Here is a 20,207-nt window from a genome sequence, read left to right as displayed (position 1 = left end):
TAGCCCCATATTAATTTAAGTGAATAATAGCAAGAAGGCACAAGAGAGAGGAGCTAGAGAGAAAAGGGAAAACAAGGACTCAAGGAGGCGTCCAGGTAGAAAAGGAAACGTCACTTGAAAGATTAGAAGTTGTACTAGCAGGTCTCACATTACCGTACTGGCAATACATGTACAGTGGTGGCCAAAAGTGATGTCCGGCACCCAAAAATGGGTGAATGTTGAGTGAGATTGGTTATTCTGGCCTGGTGATTCTTTCAATGACATGCAATGCGGTCAACAATCGATTTTCGGGGGAAAGCATGACGTCATATATGTCACGTGACCTATTACGTCACACAAATGGCTGCCACGTGCGGACATGACTTTTGGCCAAAAATGCGTACGCACATTGTACCGTACTACCGTAGTTTTTGACAGGCAATGCATGCCGGGAATTTGAAATCTTGCAAACACAGAGCTTCAGGAGTTGTCCTGGCGTGAATTTGTCACCGAGAGATTTCGTTTTGACCCCAATGGCTGGCAGGAAAGAGCTCTATGCTAGCACGAAGCTGGCCATTGTAAAGCTGAGTCAGAATGGTGAAAAATCTAGTCAGATTGCCAGGATTTTGGACCTGAACGAGCGTACGTGCCGTAGAGTCATTGCCAAACATATGTCGATGGACGTGTTGAAAACTAGAAGTGTTCTGGCCGGCCCAGGGTGACCAGGGCCAGCTACGACCATCGTCTAAAGATACTCCATATGGCAGATAGATTCAAAACCAGCCCGAAACTGAGAGCTGAGACGACCTAGCAGACGGATTCACGGGTGTCTGGACGAACGGTGCGCAGGAGGCTGCAGAACGCAGGCCAGAAGGGCTGCATCGCAGTGAAAAAGCCTTTCATGTAGGCTAAAAATTTGAAAAACGACTAAAGTTTGACCAGGCCCACAGGAACTGGACAGTGGCAGATTGGAGTCGTGTGCTGTGGACTGATGAGTCAAAATTCAACTTCCATGCCTCTGATGGAGTGAGGTTTGTTCGCAGGAAGCCTGGAGAACGACACAGCCTGAATTGTTTGCGTGGTACTGTGAAGCATGGAGATGGAGATATCATGTATGGGGATGCTTGTCGGCGACGCGCGTTGGACGGCTTTTCAAGGTCAAGGGCATCATGACAGCCAACCAATACATGGGCATTCTGCAAAATGTCATGCTGCCGTCCATGACTGACCTTTTTGCTGATGAACAGGCTATTTTTCAGCAGGGCAATGACCCCAAACATACAGCCAAGGCAACCAAAGCATGGCGCGCGACGCAAGACTTGACGGTGATGGAGTGGCCACCACAGTCACCAGGTTTGAATCCCATTGAGAATCTATGGGAAATGCTCAGCCAGCACCGCCAGGGCAGCAGGAGGGCAAAAAACGATGGTGAGCTCTTCACTGAGTGCAAGCAGGCATGATATTCGATTTCACTGGATATCTGCCGCCGCCTCGTTGAATCGATGCCGCGCCGCATGGCAGCTATGATCAAGAACGAAGGAGGCCCAGTAAATTGGTACAGGCTGACTCCAGAGAGTCTGGCCTTAGTTTCTGTAGGGATTAGAACAGTTTAGATGAGAAATAGTTGACTCTACGCCGCGTATTGTAGATTGTGCAATATTGGCCAAAAGTGATGTCCGGCCGCACATTGCCATACTTAGGGATAGGGACACAGAAAATATACTTTTGGGAAATATTTTTGAATATTCTCCTCTAAACTTTGTATCTGCTCTAGAAAATGACAGGTGTACAGCTTGTTGTGCCATTTTGTTGAATATAACCGAGAAATCCACCTGCGGACAAGACTTTTGGCCACCACTGTATATGTTGCCGCGTAACGCGTAACGCAGGGGGGTGCGGCGTAACGCGCGACCAGGCCAGTGCGACAAATTTTCGTTGAGTTCGTAACGCGCGTCCGGCGGGGTGCGGCAATCTTTTCATTGCAGTTTGCACTGCACAAGAAAAAATGATGCGGCAAAAGCAAAAAAATGATGCGGCAATAGCAAAAAAGTGATGCGGCAATAGCAAAAAAAGGACTGCGGCAATATAGAAACCTGTGTAACGGCTCCTGTGCGACTTTGCATGTAACGCCCTGCGTGCGGCAAACATGTGCCAATGTAACGCTTCATGGCCTCACTGCGGCAACATATATTGCCAGTACGGTATTTATTTTTTCACATTATTTATTTTTTCCACACTATTTTGTTGTTGTGATATCTACCGTCACACTCGTCACAGTGTGTGTAACCTGTCGCCAGTGTCGGCGGGCAGTGCACTTGCAGGACGGTTGTACTCACATACTCGTCACGATATAGGCTTGGGCGGATAATGCCGCTGGAAATAATTATGTACCAGAAAAGTAAAGTCTGGCCAGAGAAATCCGACCAGCGCACGGATAATTGCGCCGTGCACGCGTGGGCAACGAACACCACACATAACACTCTGCTACTGTAGAACGGGTAACTTTAGCGACGTAAAAACCCTAGCGAATTTAGCGATCGACTCCTTTTCGCTAAAGTTTCAAGTCGCTAATCCGTTGAGACATTAGTGCTAAAGTAGTGCACTGGTGATCCGTGAGTAAAATCGCTGCAAATCGCTAAAATAAAACGTCGCTAACCGGTTGACAATGGGAAAACGCTAAAATTAATAGTCGCTAAAATTAACCGTTCTACAGTAACTTGTTACTTGAGCATAACATCATTTATTATTTATTTATTTATTTATTGCAGCATCTCATAGCACAGTGAGAACACCGGCCAATACAAAGAGAGAGGGTGTTAGCCAACCACGGCAAGGAAGGGAGAAGGGGAGGAGAAGAAAAAAGGAACCGGCATGGATAAGTAGTGATTGCAACAAAATGAGAAACACAAAATCAAAGTCAAGGCGCGACAAGGCTCTTAAAAAGGCGGAGGGAAGAAAGGTCCTTAGCTTCTTGGGGAAGTGCCAGCCACGCGGAGTACGCAGTGAAAAGGGGAGAGTGAAGTAGAAAGGAGGACTTGGGTTTCGGAAGGGAAAGGGAGTTTCTCGTGCTACGGGAAGAAAACCAGTTGAAACAGTGGAGGTGAGGTGGACACAGATTGAGTTTGAGAGAATGGATAAGGGTGACAAGATGTGAATTACGTCTCTTAGACAAAGGGGTAGTGTGAGCAAGGGCATAAAGGGTGGAAGATGGGAGCATGCGGGGTTTCCGGAGGAGGATTTTTAGAACTTTTTTGTGCTGAATTTCGAGCTTTTCAGCACGGGTTGTGGAAATTCCAGCCCAAGCAGTATCTGCATAATCAAAAATGGGGCGTATGTAAGCTGAGTAAAAGAGGAGTTTACAAGAGATTGGGAGATGGTAACAGTGAGAAGAGAGGATTCCTAAAGATGAACTTGATCGTTTACATATGTAATCGATGTGGGGTTCCCATGAAAGATTAGAGTCAATGAAAATGCCAAGATGCTTATGGCTGGAGACTATGCCTATAGGCTGGGGGAAAGTGGGATGGAGGAGGGGCGGAACATCAGGCTGAGAAGGAAAGAGCATGATTTTAGTTTTAGACAGATTGGGCGATAACCGCCAAGACGACATCCAGGAAATTACTCTTTGAATCCCGTTAGCTAGGTTACTCATCAGGCCAGTGATGTTAGGAGATGCCCGTAGGAGCGTTGTGTCGTCTGCGAATAGTGATGTGCCCGGGGCAGCTGCGGGCAGATCATTGACGTATAAGATAAAAAGAAGGGGGCCGAGGATGGAACCCTGGGGAACTCCGGATAGTACTGTTGTGTCGGCTGAGGACGTCCCATGTACCGTGACGTACTGCGTTCGCCCAGTTAGGTAAGATGTCAGCCATAGCAGGGGATTGCTGTCTACAGTAAACGATCCACGAAGCTTGGCCAAGAGCCCCCGGTGCCAGACGGTATCGAAGGCCTTGGCAAGATCGAAAAAACAGATCCCGATTAGGTCTCCAGCATCCCGATGTCGACACACTAATTGCACCAGGCGCGTCAGCTGGAGGGTGGTAGAATCGCCTCTGCGAAATCCGGACTGAGCTGAACTCAAACGTGACGAGACATGACAGTACAATTGGTCGTAGAAAACGCGCTCACAGAGTTTGGAAACACAGGACAGTAGAGATATCGGACGGTAGTTTGATGCTTCGTGGCGGGACCCTTTCTTGTAGATCGGTATAACATTAGCTGTTTTCCATGCAGAGGGAAAACGACCAGTGCGGAATGATAGGTTGAAAATCAGACATAAGGGGTATGCTATTGAGGGCGCAAGGGACTTTAATACCAGATTAGTGATGCCGTCTGGGCCTGGCGCCTTGTCAGACGGGAGCTTTCGAATGTAACGTCGGATGGCAGCAGTCGTAGTAAAGACAGATGTGAGGCGGTCAGCCTCACCCGACTCCTCGGCAATGGGGGGAATGGGTAGAGAAGGGTCATCAGGCACGGCCACTGAGGCGAACTGAGAGTTCAATGCAGTGGCTTTAGCTGAAGAGGTAGTAGCCTGCTGTGTAGAACTAATGGTGAGTGTCGGTATGTCACGAGATACTTTATGATTTTTTAATTTGCTCACGAACTGAAACAGTGATGGGCGGTTTTTGTCCTGCAGCGTAGCTTGTACGGACCGAATGTATCCCCGGTATTTCGATCGAGTCAGACTCTTCACCAAGTTCCGTTGAGATCGATATACATGCATGTTAAGCTGGGTTGGGTATTTCTTACACACGCTGTAGAAATCGTGCTTTGCCTTAATGGCGGCACGGAGGGGGGCATCAACCCAAGGTGGCTGACCTAAACGTCGGCATGAGGGGGAGAGTGGACGCCGGGAGAAGTACCCGAGGTGCTTCTCCATGGCCCTGCTAAGAATAGAGTGGAAAGACGAAAGAGCGTCATCCACGTGCGAGCTACGGAGGTGACATTTCCAGTGGACATCAGCAAGTTCAGCATTCAGGTCATCCCATACGCAACGTGGCACCAACTTGAAATTATAACCTGGGGGTGTAGGGGTAGATGTTGGGAGGAAGAGATGTTGTAGGGTTGGATTTTTGAACGTGACAGGGAGACGGACTCGACAGATGAGCTGCACGTGGTCAGAGCTACCCAGTGGAGCGGCTGAATCAACGGAGAGGAACTGCTGGGGTGAATTTGTGACGATGAGGTCCAAGCAAGATGACCGGCCACTTGGGCTCCAGTGCGTAGGGAAGTTGACCAGTTGCTCTAATCCGAAGCACCTGAAGGCGGTTTCAAGGCACTGACCCACCGGGGTTGTCCGATCACCAGCCAACCAGCTCGAGTTATGGGCATTGAAGTCACCGGTGAGGAGTAGTGTGGATACAGGTAGATCAAGCGACAGAAGGCAGTCTTCCAGACCATCAGAATATGCCTGAATATCCGCCAGGGTACCACCAGGAGGTCGGTAGGTGGCGCAGACTACGAGTGGACGTTGGGGTGAGTTGGCTGTGCGAAGCTCAAGCCAGATGGCCTCCAAGCCCGGTTGCTGAAGATTCGCCAGAGGCTTCACCGATGTAAAGGAGCCATCTTTCACCAATATGGCTACCCCACCATAACCTCTGGTAGGATTGGCCGATCGAATATTAGAGGTGGGACGATCCCGTCGATGAACTGTGTAGCCTGCCAATGAGAAGAGGTTGGCAGGGGACAACCATGTTTCACACAAACATATAACCTCCGGAGAGTAGATGTTGCACATAACAGGGAGTTCCGCTACTTTGTTGACCACTGAGCGGCAGTTGAGGGAAAGGATGGTAAGGGCAGTATGGATGGGAGGATAAAAGAGACGGGCCAGTGGATTCAGTGTTCCAGTAGTGTTGGGGAAGACAGGGTTACTATTCATTGTGAGAGATATTGTCCGGTGGGCTGGTCAGAATAGAAACGCCATTCCCTCACGGTATGACCCATTGTGTTTGGCCAGAAGGTGTGCCGGCATACAGTATCGGCATCCTTACCCTCGACAGTCACTCTGGCGGAGGCAGTTCGAAAATACTCGGAGGAGTATATTAAGCACTGCACTATTTCAACACCGCGTTCCCTGCACCAGTCTGCTATACTCGCTGCCTCACAACCAAACGGAATATCTCCCAAGTAGAAGACCTTTCGCGGACTGCGGGGTGCAGCATCCAGAGACGGAACTGACCCAGGGACACTCTGGTTTGGTTTGGCGTAACGTGATGATACCTGGCGACGGATGGGATTTCTTTGTGGTGCTTCTTCCTTTGCCTGTTTGTTTGCAGGGAGTCCAACCTCTTCTATTTCAGTAGGGTGAGGTTGGATCCGTGTCATCCTCCTGGCTTGACGGCGCTGATTCCTTGACATGACAGGCTGAAAGGATACGTCGTCCTTATCGGCAGTGCTGCCACTACTACTAGAAGTTTCAGCCATGAGCCCATTTGCTAGAACTTGGGCATATGGTCTAGGAACGTCTGGTGTCTTGGCTAGCTGTCCATTCTCTTTTACTGTTGATGCTTTGTCGCTTTGGAGGGATGACGTATGTGAGCATTGAGCTGCTCCAGCCAGATCCATGGTCTTCTGAGTTCTGCAAAGCTGGACTAACACACCACAGCCAACAACGTTCTCCAACTGGTTCACCTTTTCCCGTGTGGATAGTAAATCATTTCGCAAGCTCGTTAGCTCTGCATCTCTGGTTGCTGAAACTGCAGCAAGTTCACGTGTTAGACTGGCGATGCAATCCTGAAGTTTCTCAAGGCAAGGTACCATTGATGGCAGGCACTTCTCACCACAGGCAGGGAATTGGCTGGGCGCCGAACCTGGGGATAAGTGCCAATACCATTTTCGCGCAGAGTAGCAACCAAGTCTGGGCGTGCTAGGTCACACGAATTAGGTATGTCCTTCTGCTCAGCTAGTTTCTGAAGCTGCGAAAACTCCAGGATCGCCAGGTCAATATTGAGATCTAGGGCCATCACGTGACTGACTCTGAACACCACTCCAGCAGGAAGTGTTCGGGCGTTGGCTAGCGTTGGCTAGCGCCAGCAACGCCTTCACGCCTGGGACCGACCTCGGTAGCGCAGGAGGAAGAAGACACAGCAAGACGAAGCAAACAATGGCCACCGAAAAGCCAAGCCAGCCTCTTTCACGCTGCAATATCGAGCGAAGGAAATAATCCACAGCAATGGCGTGTCCACAACTGGCCGGGTAGTGGTCCACGAAGCCAATATCCAAAACTTCAAATCAAAATCGGCTCTCAATCTGCAGAGAGACACCTCCAATCCAGAGCGATAAAATCTCTAACCGGTCACTTCGGAAGCAAATTTTAAATAAAAAATCATGTCCAGTACTAAATTCTGCCGGGTGTTTTGAAAGCATTTTCCGCCAAGCCCGCGCCAAGGTCTTCAACTTGCAGTGCAATGAACACAAGAGGAAACACCTAAGCCATGGTTGATGAACTCTTGCACACACCAAACGAGGTTCAGAGGGCTTGGATCAGCCAGATCAAGCCTGACCGTGTGACCGACCCGTACATTTTCTTCGTAATCCGAGGCTATCGTCTACAGATGATACACCATAAAATATCAAATCACACGCCGAGTCCAGGAGCCGTCCAGGGCAGCATAGTCATAACTCAGGAGGGTTGGCTGTGACATAGCAATATCAAAACAATACAGTATGCTACCCCGTAGCGGACATTGAAATCCGCTGCAAAGTCAAGCGGACACGAGGCGCTGGCCGTGCAGCCGTGACCAGTGCTGGTCCATGTTTTTAAAGTGTTACACAGTGCGTGTGCAAACTAAGCAAGTAAGACCAGGGTGCCGTCCCCGCGGCCCGGTCATTCCACTGGACTTCTATGTTCACAGCAGTAGTAACGTAAAAAGTTGAAAACAATGATTTGTAGTATTATCAGCACACATTTTAACAATACTGACATAAACCATGTTTCAAAATGAGCCAGGAGACAGCACACATGTTTGAGATCACAACAGATGCGGCAGTCAGCAAGCAATGTACATAATTATGAGAAGAACAGACACTGTGACAAGGTCGTAAGCGGCTACGTTGAGAAATACAGTAGTCACTAGTTATCCTATCCGACTCTGCTTTGCAGGGCACTGAGGCAAAAGCTTCACTTGGTGCAAGTACCACCTGTAGCTTCAGTCAAAAGTGACAACATCTACAACACACCAGAATGACCGACCGTGAAAATCATCGGTGGGAGCAATTCCGGGCAAGATGAAGTGTAAAAAAATTGTCTTGCATCAAGAATTACATACATGTGTAAAAATTGTTTGTCACTGCCTTGGCTGTTCCAAATTCCAATAAGCAAGGCAGACGACATCAATTCCGAGCAGAGAGGGACTATACGTTAGTGTGCAGGACTAAATAGAATACTTGCTTTCCCCGCTCAAGTTCAAGATCAACCGGTCCCGTGCATTGGTGTGCTTGGTAATGATACGACATCCACCCAGCAGACTCGGAGCCACTTCCAAAACAAAGGACGGTGTCTGAGGAAACAGAAGACAATTGCAGAGAGAGAGACTGGAATCAGAAGAAAAATAAGAGGTGTTGTTGGTGTAAAAAAGAGAAAGGACACATGGGTTACGAGTTATGACAAGAGTACATGAAACCCAGAGTGTGCAGCTTGGAGCTTTTTCTACTATGGGTGTCTGTCACGGCGGAATTCCGTGATTACACCATATTGGGCGCAGATCTGAGGCGGGAAATGGCGTTGTGCGTTCAACTGAGCTTCAGTTGTGCAGAAAGAGACCTGCTTAAATCCTGCTTGCGCGCACTACATCACTAAAATGATGTAATCACAGAATTCCGCCGTGACAGCAACCCATCCGAGCTGCACACTCTGGTTTTCATGCACTCTTGGTTATGAGTAACTGTTCACTACTGTAACAAGATAATAAGCAGTCAGAAAATGTGATCACTAAGCACACAACTGACACAGTATTTCGTGGCCAAAAAATTGGGGTGCGGTTTATACTCCCGTGCAGCTTATACTCCGGAAAATACGGTGGATGGTTGAAGGTGACAGCATGGCAAATGGCCGTCAACGTCTCAAGGGTCCACAATGCTTTAATCGTCATCACGTGATGCACCATGCCTGGTGCAAGTCCAGTACCGTACCGACAGAGAAAGCTGGCCAGAAATTTAAATAGGGCTTTCAACGGCAGAACTGTAACGTGAAGTAACTTGGTAGAATGTGTATGTATATGAAGTGTATCGAGGGAATGCATGCAGGGCGATAGGTGCGGTTCAAATCCCAACCTGGAAAACGAGACGGCATAAAGTCCAGGAGCCCTCGCTATGCTTTATACTTACTTCCTCCGTATACAAAAACTTCGTGACTTTTTTTTAACGGTGTTTTTGAGCAAGAACCTGCTCAACGAACGGCGCCAAAGGCTGTCATCGACAACCCACGTCCATGTCGAGGTGAGTTTGGTTGATCCCGAACAGATTCTCCACGTACGTCATGCGTGTGAGGACGTTGCCGACAGAAACTCAAGAGTCAAATGAAAAAAAACTAACACTTACTTGCTCGAAACTGACACAGTGACGAAGTGTAGCTCGTGGCTGGAACACGAAGTCACGCGGCACTCGCTGCCCTGAAACTGGCCAGGATCGTACTTGCGGTGCGCGGCCCCATATCCATGATATCTACGCAGCGTGAGAACATCGATTTGTTTCGCTCGCACGGCAAGATGAAACATTTCAGTCGTGGTGCAACCAGCGCAGACTCAGGATCAGAATGTCGATGGCCTGGCTTTCTTCGCCTCTCTCCAGTCAGACGCCTCCTTTGTCGCCAAGGGGAATCGCAGGGACCTCCTCGAAGCCATTGTAGAAGGCTTGGGAGGATTTTCCTGGCGAGAAAATGCGAAGCGTGGGGATGTGTTTGTACGACTCGTTTCACGGCATAATGGAGGTTGGGGGTTGGAACAACTGAATATAGTTGACACCGATTCGTACACATCTCTAGAGATGAAGAGGACGTAGCCAAAGTCCAGCGTCGGATCATCACTGCAGGTGACAAGAATCTGAACGAAATGCGAGCGGAAGCAGCGACTGTTGGCGATGCGGAGTCAGCGTCGTCAGGTGACAATGACATGAGCGACGGAGACTCTGAAAAAACTCAATCTCATTCGTCTGAGTTGCTTTTTTCTTTGTATATAGCTTGTAAACAGGTTAGACAATGCCACGAGTGTTATTCCAAGTCAAACGGAACAATTTCAGAGCTGTGCGCAGCTTTCAAAAAAAAGTCACGAAGTTTTTGTATACGGAGGAAGTACCTAAGTCATCAAATTGTGTTGTTGTGCGAACTTATAGAAACGTCTTTGCAATGCAAAACATGTGCCCGATAATCGTTTTGCAAAGACGTTTCTATCAGTTTGAATAACACACGTGATGACCTAGACAAAAACAAAGCATGACGAAGGCTCCTAGGCTTTCAAGCCCTCTCGTTGATCCTAACAAGCTGGGAAAAACAAACAGTTCCTTACCAAAGTACGCTGTAAGATGTGACTGCCGGTGACCATCACTGCTTGGGTGCCAGTAGATGTTTGAACACTGGAATGTGATCGGGATAATTGATCATAAGATCAGGAACAAATCGGCTACTTTTCTGGGTCTTTGCTGCCCCGTGTTCAAGGATCATCTGTGCAATAGAGGGTGTAAAGCACACACGCACACACGCACACACGCACACACACACACACACACACACACACACACACACACACACACACACACACACAGATACGCACACACAAACACACACACACACACACACACACATATACGCACACACAAACACACACACACGCACACAAACGCTGCTACAATAACTGGCGTACGTGTATAAAATAACATGCTGCTACATGAACTGTAGCCAGGCAATCTTGAACTTGCCTTTTAGTTGTTATCTGTACTACCCGTCCTGTAATCATGGTAATGTTACACCTCTCTGCACTCATGTGACTTTGTCTGTACATGTACATACACTGTACTACCACTGTACCAGGAGTACATCATGATAATGCACTCTTAAAGATGTATACAGCCTGGTCAAACTGATGTTCATGCAGATGTCCAACACTGACAAAGCCATAACTATGTGCAAGTTGATTCTTTTGACTCCTATGATCTACTATACAGATACATGATGATGAACAGTAAAATGAGAGAGAATGACCAACAGTTGTCTTCCAATTGATTCAATATCAATGTCCAAACTCCCCACCACATGTGCTCTCCAGATGATCTGATTCAGCACACCGGCAAAGCGACTCCTTAGATACAGCAGGGTTCTAGCTAAAGGGGTGGGGTCAGCGCCGCCCTATTCTCATGCCCCCCCCCCTCACTCTTGTAGCGCACCACCCGACTCATTTTTCGACTTTTGTGTGTTTGACAAGGCCAGGGCCGGAGGCGGCTTCCGCGGAGCGGTGCGGCCGAAGGGCCATCTTTAAAGGGGGTGTGGGGTCCTCCCCCAGAATTTTTTGGAATTTAGACGCCAAATCCTGCACTCTGGACGACTCCCTGTGCAAAGTCATACATCGAAACCTTTTCCCCCAGTTTCGGACGTTCCACGTGGACCGACTTTTTGGGAAATTGGTACGGCCATGGCCATACCGGCCGTACCAGTGGCGCCGGCCCTGGGTAGGGAATAGTGGAACATGGAAAAATGGGTGAACTGTTTGCTGTTCCTTACCCCCCCCCCTACAATTTATTCCTGGCTAAAACCCTGTACAGTGGATACTAATTCTTTCATACAGCTGCTTGCATCATACAGATCTCATGGGCAAAGTCCAGGAATACAAAAAAACACCATTTTACATTTCAGCCAGCTGTGCCATATCTATGTGTCCTGCTCCTTCCTACTTTAAACTCACCGGAATACAGTAGCATCCTTGCCACTTCAGTGCCGATGCTTCAAGAACACGATAACCATTGGGAACATGACCAGGATGACGTAGTAGTTGTGTATCCTTCACACCCAGGCAGGCCACAACACTGAAACCATGACGTGTAGCTGCAGTCATATCTACTGATACACCATTGTATACATTAGCTGGATACGCGTCAGTCTCCACTAGCGCATGGTCTTGGTTGAATATGCACAATGCCCGAACTTCCACACCATCAACCAGAGACATGCCAGTGGTGTACTTTGGGCCAATGAAGTATGACAGCATATCATACATTCGACCTGATTGCTGACTTTTCACATCTTCCTGGAACCACACAGAACACTTGTCAATTATCTGTTGTCGTTGATTAGCAGTAACAGGGAGAGTGTTGTGCAAAAGTAGCAGTTGCAACTGTGTGCCATTGCATTCTGTTAACACACAAAAGATTCAAAAAAAGAGAGAAAAAGGCAATATGATAGACAGAGGGACAGACGCCTAGATTGACAGACACAAACAGACACAGACACACCCACACACCTACACACCCACACACCTACACACATACACACACACACACCATTGGACGCCCATCGCCAGAGGCGATGATAGCGATGCTACAGCAGAAGCCATAGCAGCTTGTGCTGGGATTGCACCATTCTACAGCTTGTGAGGCTGAAGAATTGACCGCCACTATTCAGCCTGGTCTACACCACACAGCTATGAAGTGGCTTTTTCTGGCCAGTGAATCCCTACCTTTTGGTCTTTTTCATTTTTTTCACGCACACACATCACACCACATACTCCGGCATGCACTGGCTGTAGGTAACCACCCAGGAGAATGAAAGAAAAGTCAGGAGGGGTCTGACAAAGAGAAGAAAGACATGTGTGACCATAATCATCGGGAATCGAACCCGCAACCTATCGACTGGAAATCGCTGCACATACCACTGTACCATATGGGACACACACACACACACACAAACAGACAGATACAGACCACCACATGGACACCACTATTATATTAGATTGACTAGTAGCGACATGACTATGAACAGAAAGGTGACATCTGAAGACAATCATCACTGACTTTCACATCAACTTGCTAAAACACCAAGCCAAAGTACACAATAGGCTTTTAGGCTCTGAAATTCATCAAATCAGACCTATTTACCATATATTCTCTTTTTATAAGCACAGGTCTCCATTACTAGCACAGTCTCTAATACTAGCACACTGTGAGCACCGTTTGAAACATTATGAGCACAGTCTCTATTATTAGCACGGTCTTGGTGGAAATCAATGCTGCATGCATGATATCTAGCATGTATTTCTTCTTGCTCTGTATGGATGTATTGGTTGAAAAAATAAAAGCACGGTCTCCAATATAAGCACAGGGTAGAGGGGTGTTGAAAATATATAAGCACAGCGCTTATAATAGAGAATATACGGTACCCCCCCCCCCCCCTCAGTGGTCATGACTATGGATCAAACATTTCTATGACACGGAAGTGAAAGCACACATGTCTGTACTGGATACAGTGTAGCTTAAACCATAGACACCATATTTTTTAAATCAAAAATATAGCTTTAAATGTACTTGAACAGTGAGGTGAGAAATAAAAGAGTATCGCTGTTCATCTGTATTGCAGTGTTCTTTCACGGCAGCTACATGTGTTTAGAAACACCACAACCAACAACAGACACTACAGTCTCTATACAACAAACATTACTCAGAGAATAGACTTACTCTGTATCAGTTGATCAACACTGATCAGCTTCAGCAAGGCACTGCACTCTACACCACACAGTGTACAGTAGAGAAGTAGTGAGAGTACTACATTATGACGATACTTTGGATCACCTGTACTGTGTATGGTCAAATAGCGATTCAGCAAGTTTTGCGCCAGGCAACGGTCGGGTGAATTCAACATAAACAGTGCATGGGTACACTGGGCAACATCTCTGCATTGATCAAGGCACAGGACATCAAGTTGCTGTTGTAGTAACTTCGTGAACACTGGACTTGTACAGCGACACTTTGCTGCCCAGTCCAGTACCCATCTCAGGTGCTCTTGATTCTTGTAATCTCGCCAGATATCAGTGGGTAGACTGGCTAGTTCATTAAGTGCAGATACTGCCAGCTTGGTCACGCTCCGTGACCAGAGCACAAGCATGTAGGATATTCCTAACCTTGTTTGGATTCCGTAGTTCAGTTACATGCCGTTGAATAAGAGCACATTGAGATATCAAATCAATAGCTTGAAATGTGCGTGTCTTGTTCATTCTATCGAAGATTGAATCAATTGCGTTGTAGGCATCTCGTACAGTGGTTGCATGATTACCAGACAAGTGCGACTGATACCTCACACCTGGAATGGAGTGTGGTGATGCCTGAGCGGATATCAACTTGCCAGTAACATTGAGTTTTGACGAGGCTACTGTGCTCACACCATAGCCATGCTGAACAAAGTAACTGACACTCTTGAGATTACCACGTAACTTTGAAGCAAACATGCTGTGCTGGTGTATTCTCTTCAGCAAGACTGATCTCCACCACCTCCTACAGCACATAACAATAGCACAAAACAAAACAGTACAGTGACTGATCAGCACAACTCAATAGACAGCATCAAATCAACATCACTCCTTGTACAGCGTACACTGTAGATCACACATTGTGTGCTGAAACAGAGTCGCGGAAGTATTATGTATCGCTGTAGAAAAATGAGAGGGAGAGGGGGGGGGGGCAACAGATTTGAGTGTCCACAGAAGTGTAACTTATGATATCATTTCGGCACTATCGCTAGAGCGGTTCCGCCACTCTTAGTTGCATACCAGACCGGGGCCCTTACAGCCTTCAGGTGGGAACCGGGAGGCGAATGATGGAAAGATTCCCCTATTTTTTAGGCGAGTGGATTCAAACTCGCAGCTCCGTAAGTCTGCTGGAAGACACCCGACGTAAGTCTGCTGGAAGACACCCGACGCAAGTCTGCTGGAAGACACCCGACATAAGTCTGCTGGAAGACACCCGACGTAAGTCTGCTGGAAGACACCCGACGTAAGTCTGCTGGAAGACACCCGACGTAAGTCTGCTGGAAGACACCCGACGTAAGTCTGCTGGAAGACACCCCACGTAAGTCTGCTGGAAGACACCCGACGTAAGTCTGCTGGAAGACACCCGACGTAAGTCTGCTGGAAGACACCCGACGTAAGTCTGCTGGAAGACACCCGACGTAAGTCTGCTGGAAGACACCCGACGTAAGTCTGCTGGAAGACACCCGACGTAAGTCTGCTGGAAGACACCCGACGTAAGTCTGCTGGAAGACACCCGACGTAAGTCTGCTGGAAGACACCCGACGTAAGTCTGCTGGAAGACACCCGACGTAAGTCTGCTGGAAGACACCCCACGTAACTCTGCTGGAAGACACCCGACGTAAGTCTGCTGGAAGACACCCGACGTAAGTCTGCTGGAAGACACCCCACGTAACTCTGCTGGAAGACACCCGACGTAAGTCTGCTGGAAGACACCCCACGTAACTCTGCTGGAAGACACCCGACGTAAGTCTGCTGGAAGACACCCGACGTAAGTCTGCTGGAAGACACCCGGCGTAAGTCTGCTGGAAGACACCCGACGTAAGTCTGCTGGAAGACACCCGACGTAAGTCTGCTGGAAGACACCCGACGTAAGTCTGCTGGAAGACACCCGACGTAAGTCTGCTGGAAGACACCCGACGTAAGTCTGCTGGAAGACACCCGACGTAAGTCTGCTGGAAGACACCCGACGTAAGTCTGCTGGAAGACACCCGACGTAAGTCTGCTGGAAGACACCCGAGGCACACACTACAGTGTGTTTATAATCTACTGTACAAGCGTTACAGGTCTTTTGGTTTTGGTCCGAAAATACTGCGATGCAGCGTTCGGCCCTTATTCCCAATCCAACACGGTTGAGTAAGCGGTCATGTGCTCATGCGTGCACCTGTCACATGGTCACCGTCAACTTACAGCCTGTTTGGGCTCGTTCCTGTCATTCACTAGAGTTGAACCTTTGAACCCTTTAGTTGAACCTTGGTGTTAAAGTTGCAGTCTGCAGGCACTGTGACCAGGTAACTGGTGTACGACCAAAACCAGTCGACTCAGCGTCCAAAAGACTACAACATATGGGCCAATCGCGGTCATCCGTGCTTTTATTTTTATTTATATATTTACTTATTCAACATCTTATGGCTTCCGATGGCAGCCAAAACGGCAAGATGTGGGTGATAGCCAACCATGGTAAAAGAAGGAGAATATTATATACATGAAAAGGAAACAGCCGAAAAGCTATATTGATTAGGTTTTTTTTATTAAAACAAAATGGCGCCATAAGTGACATTGTGCATACAAATTCCCATCTAATAGGGCACAGTCACCCAGTTTCGGTGGAAGTGGCGAGTTTGATTGGGAATAAAGGAGGAAGGGAGCGTCTCAGCTTCCTCGGACCAAGACCATTCGAATCAGCAACCCGAAGCCGACAACTGGTGGAAATTTGATTTTAGGGTGTACTTCCTCTTTAAATTAAAGGGGAAGTCCGGTGAAAATTTTAAATTTCAGCGTCCGTAGAGTTTGGGGCGCTGAGTCGAATGGTGTTGGTCCCATATGTCTCCGACAAAGCGTTCTGGAGATATTTCCGTTTGAAAAACTGAGTTTCGGAGGGGGGGGGGGGGCTGCGCCATGACGTCATGCGGCCTCTGCAACGTCATAGCGTGCAGCTAGGTCAAAAGAAGTGCTTCAACGCAATAAAGGAGTGTTTCAACGCAATACTAGTGTCAATGCTATTTCAAATGATTTGGCGATCGATAGTAGTTGGTGCAAGCGACCCCGAAGACGTAACTCCAGGTGAGAGTGAGGATGCAGGCTGAACTTCATGAGTTCGGTCTGGGGCTGAGAACTTCGGTATTCTGCTGAAGAAAATTTCAAGATATGGCCACACAGGCCGGTCAAGAGTGAGCGCTGCCGCGTTTGCGACTGATGACAAAGCAGCAGCAGCTATTGCAGATGATGCTGATACAATTATCAGATCTCTGGAGAGCAGAGTCATCAAAATGGAGAAGAGTGATGCGAGTGCTCTAAATGTTGTTCAATACCGACTCTAGTGGCCTGCCATATACTGCCGGATTTAATTTGGTGTGAACTTGGCATATTTCGGACGCTGCACGATTGGAGAACAGTGCAATCTCTTTGAACCACGGGCACGAGCTGTTCATTGTTTCGTCACTTGTCACGGTTGTGGACTCATCGTTGTAGCATAAATGAATCTGGGCTATTCCACGTGGAGAACAAAAAAATCTTTCTCAACGCACAACCACCGGCAAGGAGAAACGCACCTTCCCTGACATTACATACGACTGATACCAGTGCAGTACATGACAAGTCCGTTTCTTGACTGGTCTCTTTACTTGACTCTTGTTGATCTACCACACGACTAACGTAGCACGGCAGTGCGGGAGTAGTCATGTTCCGTGTGTGATGACTTTACTGACAGCACGTCTACAGTACAGCCTAGCATGCACGCAAAGGCCAGCGCGGCCTGCAAAGTCCAATTCGGAAACGGTTAAAAGACGGGATAACCTCAAAGGGGAAGTATACCCTAAAATCAAATTTTCACCAGTTGTAGTCTTCGGGGTGCTGAGTCGAATGGTTTTGGTCCGAGGACGCTGAGACACTCCCTTCCTCCTTTATTCCCAATCGAACTCGCGCACTTCCACCGAAAGTGGGTGACTGCGCCCTACTAGATAGGGATTTGTATGGAAAAAGTCACTGAAAACGCCGTTTCGTTCTTATAAAAGTACGGATGACCGCGATTGGTCCATATGTTGTAGTCTTTTGGCCGCTGAGTCAACTGGTTTTGGTCCGAAAGGGCTGCGATGCAGCGTTCGGACCTTATTCCCAATCGGACACGGTTGAGTAAGCGGTCACGTGCTCATTTACAGCCTGTTTGGGCCCGTTTATGTCACTCGAGTTGAAACTTTGAACCAGGGAGTCGTAAAAGCCTCTTACGACTCCCTATTTTGAACCTTTGAGTTGAACTTTGATGTGAAAATTGTAGCCTGCAGGCACGGTGACCAGGCGACTTGTGTACGCATGAGCACGTGACTGCTTACTCAGCCGTGTTCGATTGGGAACAAGGGCCGAACGCTGCATCGCAGCCTTTTCGGACCAAAACCAGTCGACTCAGGGGCCAAAAGACTACAACATATGGACCAATTGCGGTCATCCGTGCTTTTATAAGAACAAAACGGCGTTTTTAGTGACTTTTTCCATGCAAATCCCTATCTAGTAGGGCGCAGTCACCCAGTTTCAGTGGAAGTGCGCGAATTCGATTGGGAATAAAGGAGGAAGGGAGCGTCTCAGCGTCCTCGGACCAAGACCATTCGACTCAGCACCCCGAAGACTACAACTGGTGAACATTTGATTTCAGGGTATACTTCCCCTTCAAGATTTGCCAAGCTGGAAACCACATACACAGTGTACGTAGTGTTTGTAACACTGAGTCCAATGGTCTTGGTCTGAAGACGCTGCGACAAACAGTTCCCCAATCGAACGCGTTCCGAACAATGGCCATTGTGTACACGAAATAGATGGTGTGGCTACCTGGCTGCACTCTGTGACGTCATCACCTGGATCCGGATGACTGTGCGCTCAAATTCGCACATGTTCGATTGGGCATATCTAACGAACCATGGACCGCAGCCTCCTCGGACAAAGACCATTCGACTCCGCGCCCCAAACTATACGGACTCTGAAATATAAAATTTTCACCATCCCCTTTAGATAATCGCTGAAACACACTCAGTCGTTCACACCTGGACAGTAAATTTTAAATGTTAGTACATGTATGCAGAAGCGCAGCTGAGCTTCTTAGCCAAACAGTCCAGTCACGGCCAGATTTCAATGAAAAAATGGTGTGCCGCGAGTGGCAACTTGAAGTACCAGTTTTTCTTTCTCACCTGTGCGATATAGCTGGAGAGAGATGTTCAGCATAGAAACTATTCAGTCAAATTGGTCCAGTCTTGGTGAGTGATGAGGACTTGGGAATGAAGCATCTACATGATTCCACTACATACGTCAATAGCCAATAGGACCTTGATGACGCCCAGAGCTAGGATGAGAGTACTAGTACTGACTTTATTGCAAGGAAACAGCGACTATATGCACGACCCTGTGGCCTATGTAGAGATCTACAGATCTACCAGTGCAGTCTCTCTCGCAGGAATAACAAGACCGTACTACATCATGTCATTCACGGTATACAAACCAAACTCCGGACCAAAGATTGAAAGGACTGGATCATGGCGTGCATTCAATATTAATTTTTGTCAGTATTTTTCGCCACTCGATCGAGACGTACATCACGTGATCACAGATGTACATTACTGTACGTGTACGAGTCGTATTTCGTTTACATTAAAAATTGTTTATTTTTATTTTTTATTATACTAAAAATGTTTGGCACCTATGATCAGGGGATGGCCCACGCCTGGTAAAAAAAGTAAGTAATTAAAAAAAATTAAAAATAAGAGGTACTGTGTTCCGGCTCTCCGCCTTCTCCGCGAACATAAGAGAACTAGAGGAGAACAAACAAACACAAGAAGCAAGAATGACACGAAAAGCAGAAATGAGAACATGGTATAAATGAGCACGGCCATCAACCTCAACAGGGGATAGCCGCCTCGGCAACAACAAGAGCAGCTGAGTCCGCAGCAAAGACCGGTGCATAGAGCCGCCTAGCACCCCTCAGGCACATCACACTGGATCGGACCAAGGCAAAGCTGATTTGACACCGGATCGAAGCCATCACGGCACTGTAGGCCTCCCCGGTCTTGTCGGCGATGAGGGACGCTATCCTCTTGTACAGAGAGGTGGCAGATTTCCCCATGCCTCCCGTAGTGGAGAACACGGCGGGAACAAAGCTGGAGTGTTCCACTTCTCGGATTCTCTGCTCATAGGCACGGCGCTTGGCTTTTTCGTGACGGGTGTAGCTAGCAGCAAGTGAGTTGAGGCGATTCGAGGACGCAAAAGGGTTAAACACCCGGACATCAATGTAGGTGCGCTCGAACCGCCCTCCCCAAATACCACTAGCCACCACGTCAAGGCGGGCTTGGTCGTCGCCCACAGCAGTACGGTACCGGAGCTGCTCTCCAGTGAGTGGCTGCAAATGTGGCTCAATAGCCACCTGGTGGCCAACACGCTTCGCAAGGCGAGCTGTCACGTCGCGTACCTCGTTGTGGCGGAGGGTTGGGAAACCGCCTAACGGGCAGGAGAGGGCATGGCTGACGGTGA

At 48.1% G+C, this 20,207-nt stretch overlaps 1 protein-coding gene across 2 annotated transcripts in view; it reads right to left on the bottom strand.

Annotated features, from left to right (window-relative positions):
* Positions 1 to 19,233, bottom strand: part of LOC135823431 (uncharacterized) — a 34,042-nt gene extending 14,809 nt beyond the window's left edge. The window contains exons 1-5 of one of the 2 annotated variants that reach the window (XR_010554700.1): positions 18,875 to 19,233; positions 13,636 to 14,448; positions 11,871 to 12,316; positions 10,482 to 10,636; positions 8,122 to 8,480 (exon numbers count right to left, since the gene is read on the bottom strand). Coding sequence is in view for 1 of the 2 variants with exons in the window: in XM_065336284.1 (XP_065192356.1) it covers positions 10,517 to 10,636; positions 11,871 to 12,316; positions 13,636 to 14,062 (993 nt within the window). In the remaining variant the exon portion in view is untranslated. Of the gene's footprint in view, positions 1 to 7,606; positions 8,481 to 10,481; positions 10,637 to 11,870; positions 12,317 to 13,635; positions 14,449 to 18,874 lie in introns of those variants that run through there. The other variant, XM_065336284.1, reaches the window with a different exon arrangement.
* Between the last annotated feature and the right edge of the window lie 974 nt (positions 19,234 to 20,207).

This window comes from Sycon ciliatum, chromosome 8 (genome assembly GCF_964019385.1).
Source record: "Sycon ciliatum chromosome 8, ocSycCili1.1, whole genome shotgun sequence".
Taxonomy (NCBI): Eukaryota; Metazoa; Porifera; class Calcarea; order Leucosolenida; family Sycettidae; genus Sycon; species Sycon ciliatum.
Note: the sequence above shows the minus strand (reverse complement) of the source record. Positions and strands in the feature narration are given on the sequence as shown.